Here is a 17587-nt window from a genome sequence, read left to right as displayed (position 1 = left end):
ATGTTTGACTAGTTTTTTTTCATCTTTTTTATATTTTATTTGAATATTTTATAAATTTATTTGATAAATGAGTTTATATAACATTTTTTTTCAAATATTATTTGAAGTGTTAAGCTTTATACCTTGTAAATTATTATTATTATTATTATTATTATTATAAAATTCCTCATTTACCTCTTTCTAATTCAAAAATGACTTCATCACCACCTTTACTAATTGTAATTTTATTTATAAAAATCAAACTCAAATATAAGAGATTTAGGGTGATTTACAAATATTGTTCAACAATTATATGATTAACGGTTAGTTTATTAATTTTATTAATAAAAAATATCAAATAGTAACATTTCTTTTATTTCTTCTCATCTTAATCATTCAATCCATCTTATATTTTATTATATTTTTATATTCCTTACTCTTGTAGTATTTAACAATTTACACATATTTTTTAACAAGTACATTTCTATATCTCTTACTCCCTTAGTATTTATAAATTCCAATACTCATTTTTTTTCATTTCAAAGTTGTACCCACCTTCAAGATACAAACCCTCACCAATATACTCACTTTCACCTAGGAATAACAATGGATGGGTCGGCCATGAATAGGAATTATCCGTTACCCACCCATTAGAAAAAAATTTGTGATCGTTATTCGTCCATTATCTATTAAATATCTGTTTAAAAAAAATATGTAAAGTATCCATGAATATCCATGGATACTTCAAAATTTACATATATATATATATATTATAAAAAATGAATTTCAACCTCAAGTAAAACTAGTTAATTAAAAACTAAAGATAAAAAAGAAACATTAATACAATAGAATTAAACATTGAAATAAATATCTTTTAAGCATAAATAAACATAAATTTAAACTACAAATAAAATTACAATATCTCAAAGCATAAGTTACATTATTTATTTATATATATAAAAGGGGAATGTAAGCGTGAGAATGAAATAATATTAAAATTAGATATAAAAATTAGAATTATTTTCTTTGATAAAAAGATACTTTTATAACTTTTATGGATAATGGATACCCATGGACAGAATGCTATGATATCTGTATCTATCCATTAATAATCATCGGGCAAAAAAAAGTACTCAGACCCATAAATAATAAATATCCATTTGAAGTATGACCTTTTACTCATAATAGATATTATCCACGGTTATGAATATTTTTCCCATCCACTTTGTTCATTAGCAAATCTACAACAATCTTCATGGAACCCTTAAATTTCGTGGATAATGTCGTAATGTTTTATACTAATTATTTTAATCATTATAAGGTTTACATTATTTATTTTAATTTTTATTAAAATGCTTAGTCTTTAATAAAAAAATAAATAAAGGTCAAAATTATCTAATAAGAAACATAAAATTATAATTGCCTAAAAATATATCTTTGTCTGTGAAACTAACCATATAATTTATATGAAAGAATGATATCAACATATACTTTTACGTCATTTCATATTTATTAATTAGTTCTTCAATTACTTTTTTTCCAAATTCGCTCTAAAAGGAGGAACAACAAGGAAAAATGAAGTCTTGATTAATTAATTTGGCTTTCAGATGTCCAATGTCTTGCCTTTTCAAATCCGTTGGCAAAGTTCTCAAAATCATCAATGGTTTGATCAATCTCTTCTTGTGAATTCATGACAAAGGGTCCAAATTGCACTAGAGGTTCCCCCAAGGGTTCTGCTCCAACCAAAATGAACCTAAGGAGCTTAGAAGATTTGTTCCATGCCTCTAGGCCATCCCCAGGACCAAGAAGAAGAATATGGTGAGAGTTTGAAGGCTGAGATATCATGTTTCCAAATATACCCTCTCCTTCCAATATATAGACAAAAGCATTCCAAGAATTTGGTATAGGTTGTTGCAAGTGACCTCCAGGTTTGAGAGAGAAGTCCAAGAACATGGTTGGTGTCCTTGTGTAGATTGGAGACTTTATCCCTAGTGCTTCCCCAGCTATAACTCTAACCTTGATACCATCATCCTCAGCTTCTGCTATGTCCTTACTCAACACTTCTTGATACCTTGGTTCAATCCTAGATAATATATAGCAGCACAAAAAGGTTATACAAGGTTAGCTTAAAAGTATGTTTGGATTAACGTTAAAAAGTTTTTAAACATTCGTTTGTGCACTCTGAGGCACCAAATGCAGAAGTAACTCTTCTGTCGGATTGGAAAAAACGCCAATTACGTCCAACAAAACTGGCTCCCAGACACGCAGAAATTGATTTTAAAGGGCTAGGATTCTCTTATGTTAGCAAGCAACATGACAAAGTCTTGTTATGAAAGAGAATTATACATGAAAGTTAATGAAGCCTACACAAGTAATGTGGTAGGTCCTACTATAATTATTTCATATCTTTTTCATTTATAGCATGGCCAAAACTAACATGAGAGAATCATAATCCTTTCTTAAACATGGCCAAAAACCAACTAAACATAGCAAGTAGCACTTCCAAAAGGCTATAGTGAGAAAGTAGACTATATCTATATTGGGTCACTCAAAACCTGACAAACTTTGAAACTAGCAGTGGCAATATGTTGCCTTTATTATTGAAGTTACCATCATCACAGGGAATATGGATGAGAGGCACATATGCTTGCCATTTCAAACCGTTATGCACACTTGCATCATGTAGCTACTCAAAAGCACTTCTAGGAAATGGTCCATGATGGCATGGGAGTCATGAGATAAAGTGGCATGTGAAACTAAGCAAGGTATATATTAATTCCAAAAGTTAAAAATATATTTGACTTTTTTTTTTCTTTGTAAAGAGAGGAATCACTTTTTGTCTTATTGATGGTAAGCATCATCCGAATTAAACGATCACTCAAAATGACATAATGATGATGACCAATGACGCAAAAAATGTTATCTAACCCTGAGGCCAAGGCAAAGGTTGTTGTTTGAGAAATTGAGAAAACAGAAAAGCTTAAAAGTCTTCTCCTTGATAGTTACCTCTAATACCCTTATTGGGGGATCTTTGTTATTCAAATCTTATTAAAGGTGTGCTAGGTAAGATTTAATGAAACATAAAAGTGTCCTAGTCAAAATCCAATACAACAATACCAAAGCTTTTTATCCCACTAAATGAGATAGACTACTGTACTAATCACACGACACCATTGGACTCGTTTAAGGACCAAGGTTTCAGAAATTGCCTGATCATCAAAATCCAATGAGAAAATAAAAAGGAATATAATTCACTTACATTTTATATTTGGAAGCCAAGTTGATCCACAATTGTAGACCCTTTTGGGTGCCTTGAGCCGCAGGCATTTCTGAGTGAACAATCCCTCTCCCTGCAGTCATCCATTGCAAGTCACCAGCTTCTATTGTCCCCTTATGTCCTTCAAAATCTTCATGCATTATAGCTCCCTGAATGAGACAAAAGATTGTACACTATTAATAATAAATAAATGCCCAGGCACAAGGGAAGGGACTTACATAGCACCTTCACAACTTTAGGTACAAGTTGCTAGTAGCTTAGTTGGTATTCTACAAGCAGATACAAGACATTATAACATGTGGGGTCATTCTTGTCTTCTTGCTTATGTAACCAGCTTTTAGGGGTAATTCTTTCGTGGTTGTGTTTAAATGTCACTTATTAATATTGCTTGATTTGGCAGCCGGGCATTAACTTTTAACTTATTTGTTGCCATTCCATCCGCACAAAATTTGCAACCATGTATGACCTGATAATATATGGTTATACTTCAAATCAGAAAACCAAATACTAATATTTGTTTTTTTTTATTGTCTCTAAAAAGTTGTTTTTGAAATTTTTTCCGTCATCTAAGTATATTTGAAAGTGTTATCTCTTGATTTTTGCTTTCTAAAAGTTTGTTCCTTAAGCACTTAAATAGAATACTTGAAGAAAATAGGAGTGAGTAAGTATCTCTCAAGTGTTCCTGTCTTTTGGTTTTTGAAAACAATTTTCAAAAACATAATAGAAATTAGTCGATGAATACTGTATTTCTTTTATCAGCAAATATTAACATATTAGAATGTTAGTTTTGTTCAATATTGTCACATGGCCGTTATGGTGGTGCCCTTCTCCCTTGACTATTCAACCCATCTTATACTATGAAATTGTTTTACAAAACGATTTTAAACATAAGAAAATGAGAAGGGCATTAAACATGGCCTTAGTTTCCATTTATGTATCATTTTGTAACCCTCACCTTTATGATGGCCATTAGTCCATTAAAACAATATGTTTCCAACTTTGAAAAGGATTTCCACAAAAGTAAATAACCAATAAAAAGATTTGTCCAATGATGGCAAACAGTTATACAGGCAGCATGAGATGTTTGCCATCGGGAAAATTGAGCATGAGAAGAAGCCTGTGAATTGAAACATTCAATTTTGCTCTACCTGCAACATGTATGTGACCGTCTCAAAGCCTGTTACAGAAGAGTATCACAAAGAAGGAACAATTAGTCAATATATATCTCAGCAAAGAAAATTTCTCTAGAACAAAATAGAATGAGAAAGAAAAGGCCAATTTTGAAACCTCTATGGGGATGATCAGGAAAACCAGCAGGAGCAGTAACTGCAATGTCACAAAATTTCACGTTCTTGGAAAACATACAAACAAACAAACACATACACTTTCCCCTGCAATATAACAGAGCAAAAAACAGAGCTTCTCACCTGAGAATTCATCCAAGACAATGAAGGGATCAAAATACTTGAGCTCAAACCTGATCAAACCCACTTAACAAATCAACTCAAAGATCCCAACTTTGCAATGAGTGCAAACTTTTGATGCAAATTGAAAAAAGGGTCTTGAAGCTTTAATTTTAATTATTTTTTTTTCATTTTCTCTTACTACTTACCCTCCTATGCTTCTTCTAACAACAGTCCCAACACCCTCAATCTGAGGTCGTGCCAAGAATTTCCTGGCAACAAGACGAGGCTCATTCAGAGAACTGCAACCTTTTCTTTGTGGCATTTTGTGAAACGGTGCAAAACAAGAATCTTTGATTGCTGAAAAGTGTGAGGAATAAGAGAAAATGGTTGAAGGTATATATAGGAAGGTGGCGTGAAGAGAGAGAGAGAGAGAGTTACCCTTTGGAAAGGTCAAATGAATGAGAATGGAAGTGAAGTGAAGGAACTTCTAGTTTGTTTGTTCTGAGAGTTTCTATGAACGTCAGCATAACGCAGTGATGATGTGCAGTTCAGGGGATCCATCTCAGCCACTACATGACTGCCACGTGGAGCACCGGAAAAGGAAAAAAATCTTCCATAGTGCTTTTTATTTAGCACCAAACACGCAATGTAAATGTGGAAATAAATCTTTCTTTTTCAGATAAATATTGAAGTTTAATAGGAGTGTATTGTTATTAACCAAGAAGAAATACTTAGATATATCATGAATGACCGTAAAAAAAAAGATATACCATGGAGTTATAAATTTTTAATTTAATGACAAATTAAATAATATAAAAAAAACAAAAACAGAATATATGAAATGAGAAAATAAGATTAATCTATAATTTATATCTATCAAGTATTATACCAGAATGATCATTTTATGTGAGGACCATACTCATCAATTTCAATGGTTAAATTAAAATAAAAGGTAAAAATTAAAATATTTTAAATTTAAATTAAAACTTTATTTAATCTTAAAATCTTTACAAGATTATCAAATAAAAAATCAAATATCTTAAACATTTAATTTATATCATCTTAAAATATCTTATATTTAACACCTACAATATCATCACTATCATCATGACTGTCCATCATAACTATTATGATCATCACTATAATTATTATCATGATTATCAACTCCTATGACTGGTTGCGGAATCATATTGGTGGCTATAACAATAGTCATGACAACAAACACAATGATAATGATGATTGCGGTGACGATCTTGACATAAGTTAATTTTTTTATAAACATAAATTAAAATTTTAAGATATTTGATTTTATGTTTGATAAATCTTTTAAATATTTTATTATTAAATAAAGTTTTAATTTAAATTTAAAATATTTTAATCTAACTGTCAAATAGTAATTCTCTATATAAAATCACACGTTTTTATTTTACCTACACAAGCAAACGACAACGAGGATGTTTTGTTTAAAGTTGGAAAAGTATATTAGCAAATTCTAATACAAATTTGTGTGTTCCAATGCTTAAAATGAGAAGAAGGAAAAAAAATTGTTATCTTGGAAGGTAAAAGTACTTTTTAGCTTTCATAACTTTAATTCAAACATGCATAATAGTAGTTGTGGATTACTTCTATCGATTTTAATGGAGTTCTTAACTTCACGGGCATAGCCCAAGGCTTGTTAGGGTTATAAGGAATTGGTTAAGTTTGGTTGAAGAAATGAGGTAGTGCGAAAAAAGAAATGAGACAATTATTATTTGTCAAGACAACTATTGTGGTTGAGTTATTTAATTAGTTAATGTGATATTAATCAATAGTTGAGGAATGTCCAATCAAGTAGAGATACGTAACCATATAAGATTTGTTTTATCATCCATAAAAATCATTTATTTGTAACTTAAACTTAAATTCAATTCAATTTTTTAATTGAACTTTTATACATAAAAAAACCTTTAACTAATGTCACGACTTTATCAAGGAAGGATGAATGTGAAGAAAAAATGATTTATATATAATTACCATGAGATGTTGACTTGACTTACATGTAAAGTATATTAAGTCTATCTGTTTTGTTTTGTTTTTTTTTTGGCTTAATTTTGATGAATACAAAAGCTTTATTATAATATAAGATAAATTATGTGAAAATTAAGTGTGCACAACAGATGTCCCTTACAATGAAAATTCCTATATAATCTCAGAAAAATACATAATAACTATCTTAATCACGAATTGCCATCTTCACTAATTCTTGAGATCACCATACAGATACCACAATTCTGAGTTACATCATTCGTCATCAACTGTTCAAAGCCTCATTTGGAGGAAATCAAAAAGAATTTGAAGATTGTTTCTATGAATTATATGGCAGTCACCTTCAATTCAGTGATATTTCCATAGTAAGAGAATTTACAACGAAACGAAGAAACTGCTCTCTAGTTTCCTCATTGCTCTTTTCAGTCCCCTTAATTTCTTTTTTTTTCAATGAACTGGACTCACTTTGATAATGAATTGAAATGAGAAGTAGACGTGACGGTAAGCTGACGTGAAAGATTAACTTCTAAATATGAAATGAACTGGAGATATATTTTTTTTTTTCATTTTCATTATCGATTGAAACTTTTTAGGTGTTAAGCATTTCTAACTGAGAGTAAAAGATTAACTTCTAAATATGACGATTTATTTTAAGAAATTGATATCTCCTTACTTATGTTTTTTTCGTACACACGAAATTCAAAATCAAATCCGAATTCAATTACTTACAGTCTTACACCACTTATATTTTAAAAAATTATCTTAAAAACAAGTTTATAGTAAAATCCCAAAAAATAAAATACAAGTCAATGAAATATTTCAAAAGACCCATAACTAGGAGATCAATGGCAGTATAGTAAAATTTAAAAATTAAGTGCATATTAATATATAAATATTTTAATTTAAAAAAATAATAATTATAACATACTAATAATATAAAAATCTTTTTAGAGTTCTACAATATTGTGCACTTGCGGCACGCAAATACCTACACAAATGTAAGGATTTGATAAATGTGCTATTCAAAGTGGAAAGAATTTCTATCCAAAACCATGTTTTGCGTGGTCAAGGAGTTTGGCATGGAAGTCAATAAATTAATGTGCTAGCGAGCTGTTATTTACCAACAATACCAAGCATTCTTTTGTTGTATTTTTTTCGAATTTTAGACTAAATAATAATATTACATAGACTTTACTTAAATCTCTAAAAAAATTGCGTTAATGAAAGAAAGACATTTATTTCAATAATTTCTAAATTAATTTATGATTAACGGGTGAGAAATATCCTTAATCCTTTTTTTTTAAAAAAAAACAATAGCTCATTTATCTTGATGCTAAGCCAACAAATTAAAGCAACTTTCGTGGAGAGAAGATGCACTCCTTCAAATACAGCATTGAAATTAATGACATCACTGGAACAAAAGCATGACGAAGGGGAAAGGAAGCTCAATTTCTTTTGAGACAATTAACATCATCACGTAGAAAAGTCAAGGGATATCCTTTTTTTTTCCTTGTATTAATATGACATTTTAGTTAAAAATAAGTAACAAAACCTGGGATAAAAATATTAATCTTAAAATTCAAAATTGCTCTCCATTACAACCTAAAATTATTTTTGAAGTGAAATTGCGTAGATTTTTCATTTAAATTTTTTCTCCCACATATGTTGGTGGAAATAGTTCTTTAAAGGACTGAAAAAAAATATGTATATCTAAAAATTGTGAATAATTGCTTTTTGGTTCACTAATCAACACTGAATGTCTCTTATTACTATAGATTTTCTTGCTAATTTTGGTCTACAACAATTCTTTTTATAGATAACAATTTTGTTACGGATTCTAAAATCTACAAGAATATTTTGTGAAAACATTGGCATGAAAATTTCTTGAAATAAAAAATTCCCACATGTTGAGATCTGTAAATTTTCTGCAAATTTCAATTTCGCAGGTAAGTTTTCTGCAAATTTTAAGTTTGCAGAAAATACCACATGTTGAAATCTGTAAGAAATTCCTCATGTAAATTTACTGCAAATTAAAAAAAAAAAAATACATATGCAAACTATATAGTTGGATTTCTTACTTCCCAAGAGCTGTTTCCTACTCCACATGCTACTGCTACAACAGGAAGAGTTTGGAGAGGGGGGGAATATACCTAGCTACAATAGCTTATGGAAATAATTTACTACGGCAAGTAAGCAATAAGAATTATTCAAGCACTACTAAAGCTTCATTCTGCTTAACCCAGAAAGAAGTAGGGGAACTAGCATAACCAACCCTTTCTATCTTAGTTTTATTTTTATTTTTATTTTTCCTTTTTAATGGGAATTAGGAAGCCTGCACCACTCAAAGCAGAAGAGAACCTACAAGCACAGTAGTCAGAGTGGACAAAAGGAAGACGACGGTGACCTTAGCCTGTGCATTTCGCGGCGGTTGTGCTCCTGGTTCAGTCCCAGCAATAGGGCTAGATGGGGCTATTTTAGAAAGAGGAGGCAATGGTGGTTCTGTCACCTCAGCTTCAGTCAGGGGAGGGACAGGAGCCAATGCCGGTGGCAACGAAAAATTGTCTATTTTTGACAAAAGGCCGGGCAGTTGAACTGGTTTCATGTAAGGAGGTTTTCTGTCACCCAAATTTAAGCATCTGTTCCCTGCGGTAGGATGAGTAACAATCATATCAGTAATCAGATGTGAGAGTAAGACTCCATTGTAGTTCTGAATTGGACATGAAGGGAAAACCAACTTTACTATGAAAACAAAATGAGAGAGACACAGTATAAAATACGATGGAAAGAAATGAAAAGGGGAAAGTAATCGACTGTTTGTTGTGTGCTTATATCAACAGGAACTGTGAGGGAAAACTTACTACAATAATATAAAGTATGGAAGAGAACTGGAAGTAAAAAGTGCCTAAACTGTAAAGTGATTATACAGAATATATCAAAACAAAATAGTGCCAAAATTGCACCTTTAATTCCAAGAACAAGAAATAAAGGTATTCTACGCACTTACTTCTGTATCTATTAGCTGTTTTTGGGAAGTCTGTGATGACACCATCTATTCCGGCATCCTTAACAAATGTGTTGATCTCCACAGTTGCATCTGACATGAAATCCCATGCCTGAGATACAAACTCATTGCTGAATGTTTCTACATAAACAGTGAGATTAGAAGATTTGAACTTTGGCACAATCTTTGTAGAGCCAGTCACAAACTGTTTACGATCAGGATATACAGAGGCCTTCTTGACAACCACAGAATGAGCAAATCTTTTGATATCCGAAATAGCTGAATCAACAGCATCACGAATTATCTCATCAATCTTGTAGACAAGCTCGTACTTGGTTTTCTCCTTGAATTTCAGTAGTACAGAACTATTAGTGGATTGAATCATAACTTTTGGAGCCCCTGGTTTGTCATAACCTGCTTTGCTCAAAGTATCAATCACTGCTTCAGTCACACTTAAATTTTGTTTCCTTGCAAGATAGGCTGCATTCTGAAAATAGTAGAAAAAAACATAATTTCAATAAAAATGAGTTTTTTATATAGAAGTTCATTATCTTATCCGATGACATGTTAAGGATGCTAATTACGTCTAGTAATGCTGCCAACAATTGCTTGACTCCCTTCTCAACGTTATGTTGGTGTTTACAAGAATGATATTAATGCCCCTGATGAATAGTGACTTGTCATTTTTTATGTTTTACCATATGGCTTAGAGTTTACTGAGCATAACCAGCTTTTTACCAAAGATATTACATGTTCACATAATCTACAGCTAAAGGAATGAATTGAAAACTGAAATAACAGGCATAAGCAGAACACATACCTCAATGATGATCACAACACCTAATAGGGAAGTCTGAGCTTTTGTCAAGTTCAAGAAATCTAACAATGTTAAAAATTGCCCCTTCTTGTTAGATTTTGGGTTCCTATACAAAGAGCTTGTAGAATACGGGTTCAACATTGAGGCTGCAGGGAAAAGGAAAAACAGAAAAACACAGACATCAAATATTTTCTTACAATTTTTTTCAAATTTTCATAAAATGTAAAATATATCCACAACAGGCAGTGAAGCACAAAAAAGAAAATACAAGTGAGGGCAAAATGAATAAAAAATTTCATAGATTAATCTTCCAAGCAGCTATAAATAACTTGGGATTTGTCAGCAGGTTCTGGGCACCTCTTTCAGTTCCATATCCTGCCTTAAATAATTATGATAATATACCTATCATCTAAATTTATTATCCTGTAAAGAGAATCAATATGGAAATTTTCGTCCCAACTATTCCTTACATACGATTTGTTTGTGTTGTGTATATGTTTCTCATTCTACATGAATTTTGACTTACGGGCCAAGCTTTTTATATCATCCCAAGCCAAGTCAAATGTAAATATTCCATTGCCAGATTTGATCTCTGGGATAATTTTGCCAAGTTTGCTGAAACTTGATAGAGCAACATCTGTGCTCTCTATAAGATCAATAGAGCTTAAGCAAAATGGTATTCCATCCTTTGACATTTGAACAGGACAGTCAAGAACATCCACACCATCTGAAATAGCTTTTTCATATGCCAAGTCAGTACAAGGAGGATAATCTCCACTCGCTCCATATTTTGAAATGACCAAGATGTTAACTGAAACATGAACATAATGAATGTATCTGGTTAACAATGATGCAATCTACACTAGCACTGAAGTGTAATACAAATATACAATGAATCAACCAGGGATAGACTAAAGAACAAGATGAGAGTACATATTCATACAAGCATAACAAAGCATTGATTTTAATGTACCTTTCTTTGGGGAATTGAGGCCTATGTGAGCAAAGCAGTCTGCATAATAAGAAGAGAATTCAATATTTATTGAAAGGGGGGAAATTGTTTACTCTTGCATACACATATTTTTCTGAAGTTAGTCAGGTTAGGACTGTTAAGTTATGTAGAATCCAATCCAGAAAGAACCAGCATACATTTTTTTAGAATTTTTAGAAGATGCAGAACCATAGGAAACCAATACAGAAAATTTCTATTTGGAAAGATAATCACATGCAATACTTTGAGAAGATATCTATATTTGTGTTAAAGAAGTAAGGAAAATGAACATCATGTTTTTACAATGGTTGCCTATAGTATATAGTTGGAATCTTCCAAAAGAAGTCCAGTCCAGTCTAAACTGGACTTTGCTTAAAAGGTGGAAACATAAAAAAAGGAGTTGGTAGTGGTCAACTTAAGAGATCTGCTTACACTATTTGATCAAGGAGAAGGCGGGGGCCTCTCTTTCACCCCCAAAAGAAGAATGATTGAATCATAAAAAATTTGGAGGGTGAAGTGCCCTTTCTTCCATGCTAGAAGTGAAAGCCCAGCCAAGTTCTTTCAGTCAAAAATTTGATGCACTGGCTAGCCTTTTTAGTAAGATTATGTGCATGCACTAGCACCAGCATTAAGACATGAAATCCTATATGCGATGGTAATTATAAATTCCACCAGTGTCATTTCTTTGATCAAGAAATCCATATTGTATAACTCTCTGAGTGGAACCCTCATGGAAATGCTATATACCCTTACCATGATTTTTAATAAAAGAAGAAGATAAACTAGCTTACATATATATAAATATCTGAGTACAATAATCTCGGAATTCCAGCATTATACAAAATCAGGCATGGTGATTCAAACCATATATCCTTGCTTTAAACATGCATGGTGTTCATCAAAATACTATGCACACAAGGCCAGCAGTAAACAGGATCATAGCTTCATCAACTCCATTAAATGAACAAATACAATCTTAGTAGAAAAAAAATGATAACAGGAAACAAGATTTGATCAGTTCAAATGCATTAAATTTATGGAAGGCTATTCTAGCAAAAAGAGAAAGACAACTTACCTATAGCTTCAGATGGCGTTAGGGGGAAGTCAGACAACACACCATCAACAGAGAAGTTTCCATTGTCAATGAAATTGAGGTACTCAGCAACAGGGTCATAACTGTAATTATAGCTTATTGGAATATCGTTCAGAATATCTGAAGCAAAGACTTCAAGTCCCACTTTGTGTGCATCAGAGACCAAAGATGTATGTGGTAGTAGATAAAGACCTGTTGGATCTACAGGCCATATGTATCCTTTGGGAACAAGTATTCCTGAAGCAAATGTCTTGATAGATGCTAGGTTTTTTAACAGTGAACCATAAGTCCGGTTGGTTGATGGATCTACTTCATCTTTTTCCAGAAACCTGAAGACCACTTTTGTTATTCTTGGGTTGATGTGTGCTTTTATACTTCTCAGGAAACCAGCTTCAGGTGATGAGATATAACTGACATTTACTGTTCTAGAAACAGAAAGTACAAAGTTTTTCATACTCAAATTGTGTTGAGCGTAGAATGCATCATACTGCAAAATATCAGGAAACAAAAACAGTTTTAGCTCAGTAAAAACTAGAATACTGAGATGAAAATGCATTATACCTGAATATTCAACCACGGTCCAGATGCGGGTGTTATTGTGATCATTTCATTCACAGTAAGAATTTCAAAATTGTCATCAAAATTTGGATTTCGAGCGAAATCTCCCTGAATCACTGTCCAGTAACCAAAAACAGACAGCAATTAATATACCATACTTAAACTATAATAAGGAAATGCGGGTATTTTATATAACTCAAGGCCTAAAAAATTGCCAGATAGCATAAATCACTCCCAAAACAACCTATTATTATGTGGCACTCGTTAGTCTTAAATGTATAAGTTGCAAAGAGACTAAATTATCAAAATGATAACTATCAAATAATAGTAATTGAAGATGGTGATCATATCCATGAGATAACTGAATTAAAAGGGATAATCTGAAATGAACTAAGGTTATCTTGATATCAAGTAAAAGAAACAAGGACTGACTTAACCTGGCAGGAATATAACTTCTCCATCATAAATTTCATATTTCCTTGGGATTAACCTTTGATGCATTCAGCAAAGAATCTGATGAAACATAGACTTAAAGACAGTAGAACTAACACAATGATCTATAATTTTAATGTAAGGTTGATTATATATTATATCTCCTTAAATTAGAAGGAATTATCTGTTTTAAAACTTGAGAGGCATATTTTCCAGTTTCTTCCACTATTATATTTGGCAGTACAGTATCTCAGTAATTTGATAGCGTGATTACTAAGTACAATATTTAGGCCTTCCCATTTAGCTTATATGGAGTTTTGTTTGGAAATTATTTGCATGTTATTAAATCCCAGGCATCATGTTTCCTCTCATTTGTGTCTCAAGACTGCATATTCCTAGTGTAAGGGAGTATCTAGGAGTGGAAAGTAGAAATAGAATAGAGTAGCTTCTGAATCAGTGAAGCACTATCTTCAAGGTTCAGAAGCCCAAGAATCCTAGATGTAAACCTCAGGGTTTTTGTACTCAATTTTTCTTCTTCTCCACTTCATCCATCAATCCTCATATAAGTCATAAAGTTAGTGCAAATGTATTAGCAAGAATATGAGTGTACCTCACAGCTGTTAGTGACAGCTGTCAACAGTTTTTGTTAGTTAGACAATTATGTTGTTTTTGTTACCTATAACAAGACAGTTGAAGTGCAAGTGTCAGGTGAAGTCCCATGTCGGTAATATGGGAAGGTTAAGTACCATATCAGTGAGGATAAGACCCATAAACCTGAGCCACAACAAATCGTTTGTGTGTATGTGTTTGGGATAGATCCTACCATGAATCTTAACAAGAATTACAAAACTAATTTGAAGAGTTTGCTACTGTTAACTGCTAAAATTATGATAAAACATAAATGTGTTAACCTTGATCTATTGAAAAGGTAGAAAAGAATCAATTAGCCCATCAATTGCTGTAAGTATGTAACAATAAAATCACATCTTTAACATAAGTTGAACTTACATAAGACATTGGAACGCAGCTCTGTTAAGGTGTAGTCAACAGCAAAATAGGCACTGGTTTGTACACCATTAACTGAGTATGTCTTACTTCTATTTTCAAAAATTTTATCAATGTCAGTAGCATTTTCAAGCTTGATGTTTGAGATGCAGATCCCCTCCCCATCTTTCGTTAATTGCACATCACACCACACAATGAGATTTTTTAAACTAATTTGTGCTGCCAATTCGTAGGCATATTCACTGGAATCAGGAAATATCCCTGACGACCCACCACGTGCTATGACCAATGGTGGACTTCCTGCAACAAAGAACTTATCCAAGTGAGTTTCAAGACACAAAGTACAGAGCATAAGTTTTTCCTAAACAAAAGAAAAAAAAAAGGTGCATAAATCATTCAAGTACATGTCAAATACTATTGACAATGGCTTCTTATCTTATTTTATAAAGGAAGAAAACTCTAAGACCTAATGATATCTAGAGTTGTGTTCATTGTTTAAGGCCTCTCCATTATCACCAAACAAAGATTTGAATTTGTCGAATTCACAAACAGTCCATTTCACCAAAAAATGTGCTCTTGAAACTAATTTTCCATTGTAACATACGATGAACTTGCTATATAGTACAATGTCTAGAATTTCCAATACCTATATGCTTTCAAAGTTTCCATTTATCTCATGCCAGGTTTAAAAAAACAGTCCCCGACCGCGATTTCGGGCTGCAACATGAATGTTTTGAGGTCTCTGCCACCAAAATTGTGGCCGCATTTGTCTGCAATTTCTCGCAATATAGGATCCATCGTCGACAGAGTTTACCCATATGATTGCAACCTCAATTTAAAACCTTGATTGCATGCAGAAACAGACTAACCAATATCGGATAACAACTCACCGACACCAACTTCAACAAGTTGATTCCCTGCTCCAGCTCCAAAATTCTCACTTCCCCACTCACTCTAATTCTAAAAACATCAAATACAAACACATAATTTTCCAAGCACCAGAACACAGTACACTACATACAGCATCTCAAATCTCAATCCTCAGCCTCATATACTTCAATAAAAGTTCACATGCAAGAAATGCACCGATCATTTGATTAATAACAACGTGGAATTAATTAACACAAACTCAACGAAGAAAAACAAAAGGAACACCAAAGCAAGAAAAGCTAAGTTTCGAACACTTTCTCTGTTATTTTTTCTTTTTCTTTTTTTGGGGTGCATTTTCAAAGCAAAACGTGAAGAAGCGAAAAAAACACAAAAGGAATAGAAAGAAGAGTGAAAGGAAACAACACGAACCAGTGAGAGTGTTCCAAGTGGTTCTGTGAGATCCTCGTGCAGAGACCAGAGCGAGCAGCGAATGAAGAAGAAGAAGAAGAAGAGAGAACGCATTGGGAAAAGCGCGTGGCTTCAGCATTCCGGCGAAGTTTCAGTTTCCGGAAAAAAGCAGAGAGTGTTGGCCAGCTTAGTATGAGTAACAAGCTTGTTTTATAGAGAAAACAGAGAAGTACTTCATTTATTAAGGTGGACCCACTTATTACTTTGGAAATTGGATTTTTAAGTTCAGAAAAGAAGTAATACACCTTTTAGCATATACTCTAGTACTTTATAGTTTGTAAAAAAAATAATATATATATACTTTATTATAATTTATTGAAAGTTACCAAATCAAGAAAGAGGAAAGGAGACCACAGAAATTTATAATTTTTAATAAATATCATCCGATAATAATAGAAGGTGTTTTAAAGAAAATAGTTAAAGAGTATGTTGTTAATCTTTCTTATTTGAGAAAAAGGAGATGCATTGATATTTTGTAAAGTTTTTTATTATATTTTTATTCAATCGTAATTTATTGTATAGGATAAGTTTATTAATCTTAATATTATAATAATTATCTTGAAAATCATGTTAAAGATGATTTTTAATTAATTAATTATATGATTTTTTTATATTATATCTTTTAAACTCTTTCAATTTTATGTAACGAAAAACTCTTTTAATTTTACTTTTTTTTATATAAATTTCATGTTTTTATTAATTTTTTACTTAAATTGTAGTTTGTATAGTATAGTATTACTTTTTGTGCTTACTGATTTAAAATAGACCATTTAATCAAAAGTAATTTAAAATAAACAAAATATTTTGTGCTTACTAAATGTTCCTTATTTTAGAATGATGTGAAATTGGGCAGATAGTTGCAGACTAATTTATTTTAGGTGGTTTTTTATACTCAAATTGGAGAGAAAATAAGTTCAGAACCAATGGGTCTCACAATCCCAATAAAATACATCTATAATTACACAACATGCACAATTATAGTCGTGGCATCCGGACAATTGTTTATGGTGATTTTTTGTACATCATCTATGAAGGATCTTTTGATAATTTTCTTAAAAAGCCAAATATTTTACAATATTATTTTCACTCTATTTTTCATTCATTTCTCTTAAATCAAACAATCCAATTTTAATATTATTTATACTTCATTTATCGGATTTTAATATTATTTATACTTTATTTATCTTTTCTCTAATGATTTCTCTTTTATATTCATCTACTGTATTTCTTTCCTGACACCCAAATAATGAATAAATGTAGTAGCTAGATTTAACTTTTTTTAAAGAATATTATAACCAATTTAAAAATCACTTCAGCAACCAACAAATCATTTATATATTTTATATTGTATAAGGGTATTTTAAATTAGATATATTAATATTTTTGCACTCCTTAATATTTGCGTACTAACCATAAAAATCAATAATTTTAAAACGAAAATACAATATCTAAAGTTGAGTATATATACATTGCTTTAAAAAAAAAATCAAAGTTGTATTTTTTTAATTTCTCTTTAAGAAACAAGGAAGTACTATATGTTAGTAAATTCTTAAAAATTCGCTAATATATTTTTTTAACAAAAAAGAGTATTTTTTTTTATAAAAAAGATAAAACTATAACTCCCGGCAATATTTATTTTCTAAAAAAATATTATGTATAAAAAAT

General features: G+C 31.5%; 2 protein-coding genes across 6 annotated transcripts; both read right to left on the bottom strand.

Moving 5' to 3' along the window:
• Window positions 1–1454: 1454 nt before the first annotated feature.
• On the bottom strand, window positions 1455–5047 carry LOC114423483 (pirin-like protein). Of its 4 annotated transcripts, XM_028390250.1 has the most exons (6): window positions 4869–5046; window positions 4684–4733; window positions 4544–4582; window positions 4405–4433; window positions 3239–3405; window positions 1455–2062 (listed from the first exon to the last, which is right to left on the bottom strand). In XM_028390250.1, exons 1-6 carry the CDS (start codon window positions 4982–4984, stop codon window positions 1567–1569), a joined length of 897 nt encoding a protein of 298 aa, XP_028246051.1. In that variant the 5' UTR covers window positions 4985–5046; the 3' UTR covers window positions 1455–1566. The 4 variants fall into 4 exon arrangements, with proteins under 4 accessions (XP_028246051.1, XP_028246052.1, XP_028246050.1 ...); XM_028390251.1 differs by lacking the exon at window positions 4544–4582 and having other exon boundaries at window positions 4869–5047; XM_028390249.1 differs by lacking the exon at window positions 4684–4733 and having other exon boundaries at window positions 4544–4647; window positions 4869–5047.
• A 3637-nt stretch (window positions 5048–8684) lies between these two features.
• LOC114423481 (glycerophosphodiester phosphodiesterase GDPDL4-like) lies at window positions 8685–16066 on the bottom strand. 2 transcript variants are annotated; one of them, XM_028390245.1, is made up of 9 exons: window positions 15884–16065; window positions 14588–14884; window positions 13151–13263; window positions 12572–13076; window positions 11479–11517; window positions 11032–11316; window positions 10509–10651; window positions 9692–10175; window positions 8685–9330 (listed from the first exon to the last, which is right to left on the bottom strand). In XM_028390245.1, exons 1-9 carry the CDS (start codon window positions 15999–16001, stop codon window positions 9029–9031), a joined length of 2286 nt encoding a protein of 761 aa, XP_028246046.1. In that variant the 5' UTR covers window positions 16002–16065; the 3' UTR covers window positions 8685–9028. The 2 variants fall into 2 exon arrangements, with proteins under 2 accessions (XP_028246046.1, XP_028246047.1); XM_028390246.1 differs by lacking the exon at window positions 11032–11316 and having other exon boundaries at window positions 15884–16066.
• Window positions 16067–17587: the final 1521 nt, after the last annotated feature.

This window comes from Glycine soja, chromosome 8 (genome assembly GCF_004193775.1).
Source record: "Glycine soja cultivar W05 chromosome 8, ASM419377v2, whole genome shotgun sequence".
NCBI classification, from domain to species: domain Eukaryota; kingdom Viridiplantae; phylum Streptophyta; class Magnoliopsida; order Fabales; family Fabaceae; genus Glycine; species Glycine soja.
Note: the sequence above shows the minus strand (reverse complement) of the source record. Positions and strands in the feature narration are given on the sequence as shown.

What these genes read in the sequence shown, in the direction of transcription:
- LOC114423483 (XM_028390249.1), bottom strand. Translation starts at nt 4,984, where the DNA reads ATGCCACAAAGAAAAGGTTGCAGTTCTCTGAATGAGCCTCGTCTTGTT. An exon ending in TCCTGATCATCCCCATAGAG is followed by an intron (nt 4,434 to 4,543) that starts GTTTCAAAATTG and finishes CTTCTGTAACAG; the next exon opens with GCTTTGAGACGGTCACATAC. An exon ending in TTGGCTTCCAAATATAAAAT is followed by an intron (nt 2,063 to 3,238) that starts GTAAGTGAATTA and finishes TATATTATCTAG; the next exon opens with GATTGAACCAAGGTATCAAG.
- LOC114423481 (XM_028390245.1), bottom strand. Translation starts at nt 16,001, where the DNA reads ATGCTGAAGCCACGCGCTTTTCCCAATGCGTTCTCTCTTCTTCTTCTT. An exon ending in GCTGCGTTCCAATGTCTTAT is followed by an intron (nt 13,264 to 14,587) that starts GTAAGTTCAACT and finishes GTTACTGGACAG; the next exon opens with TGATTCAGGGAGATTTCGCT. An exon ending in CCTCAATTCCCCAAAGAAAG is followed by an intron (nt 11,317 to 11,478) that starts GTACATTAAAAT and finishes TTCATGTTTCAG; the next exon opens with TTAACATCTTGGTCATTTCA.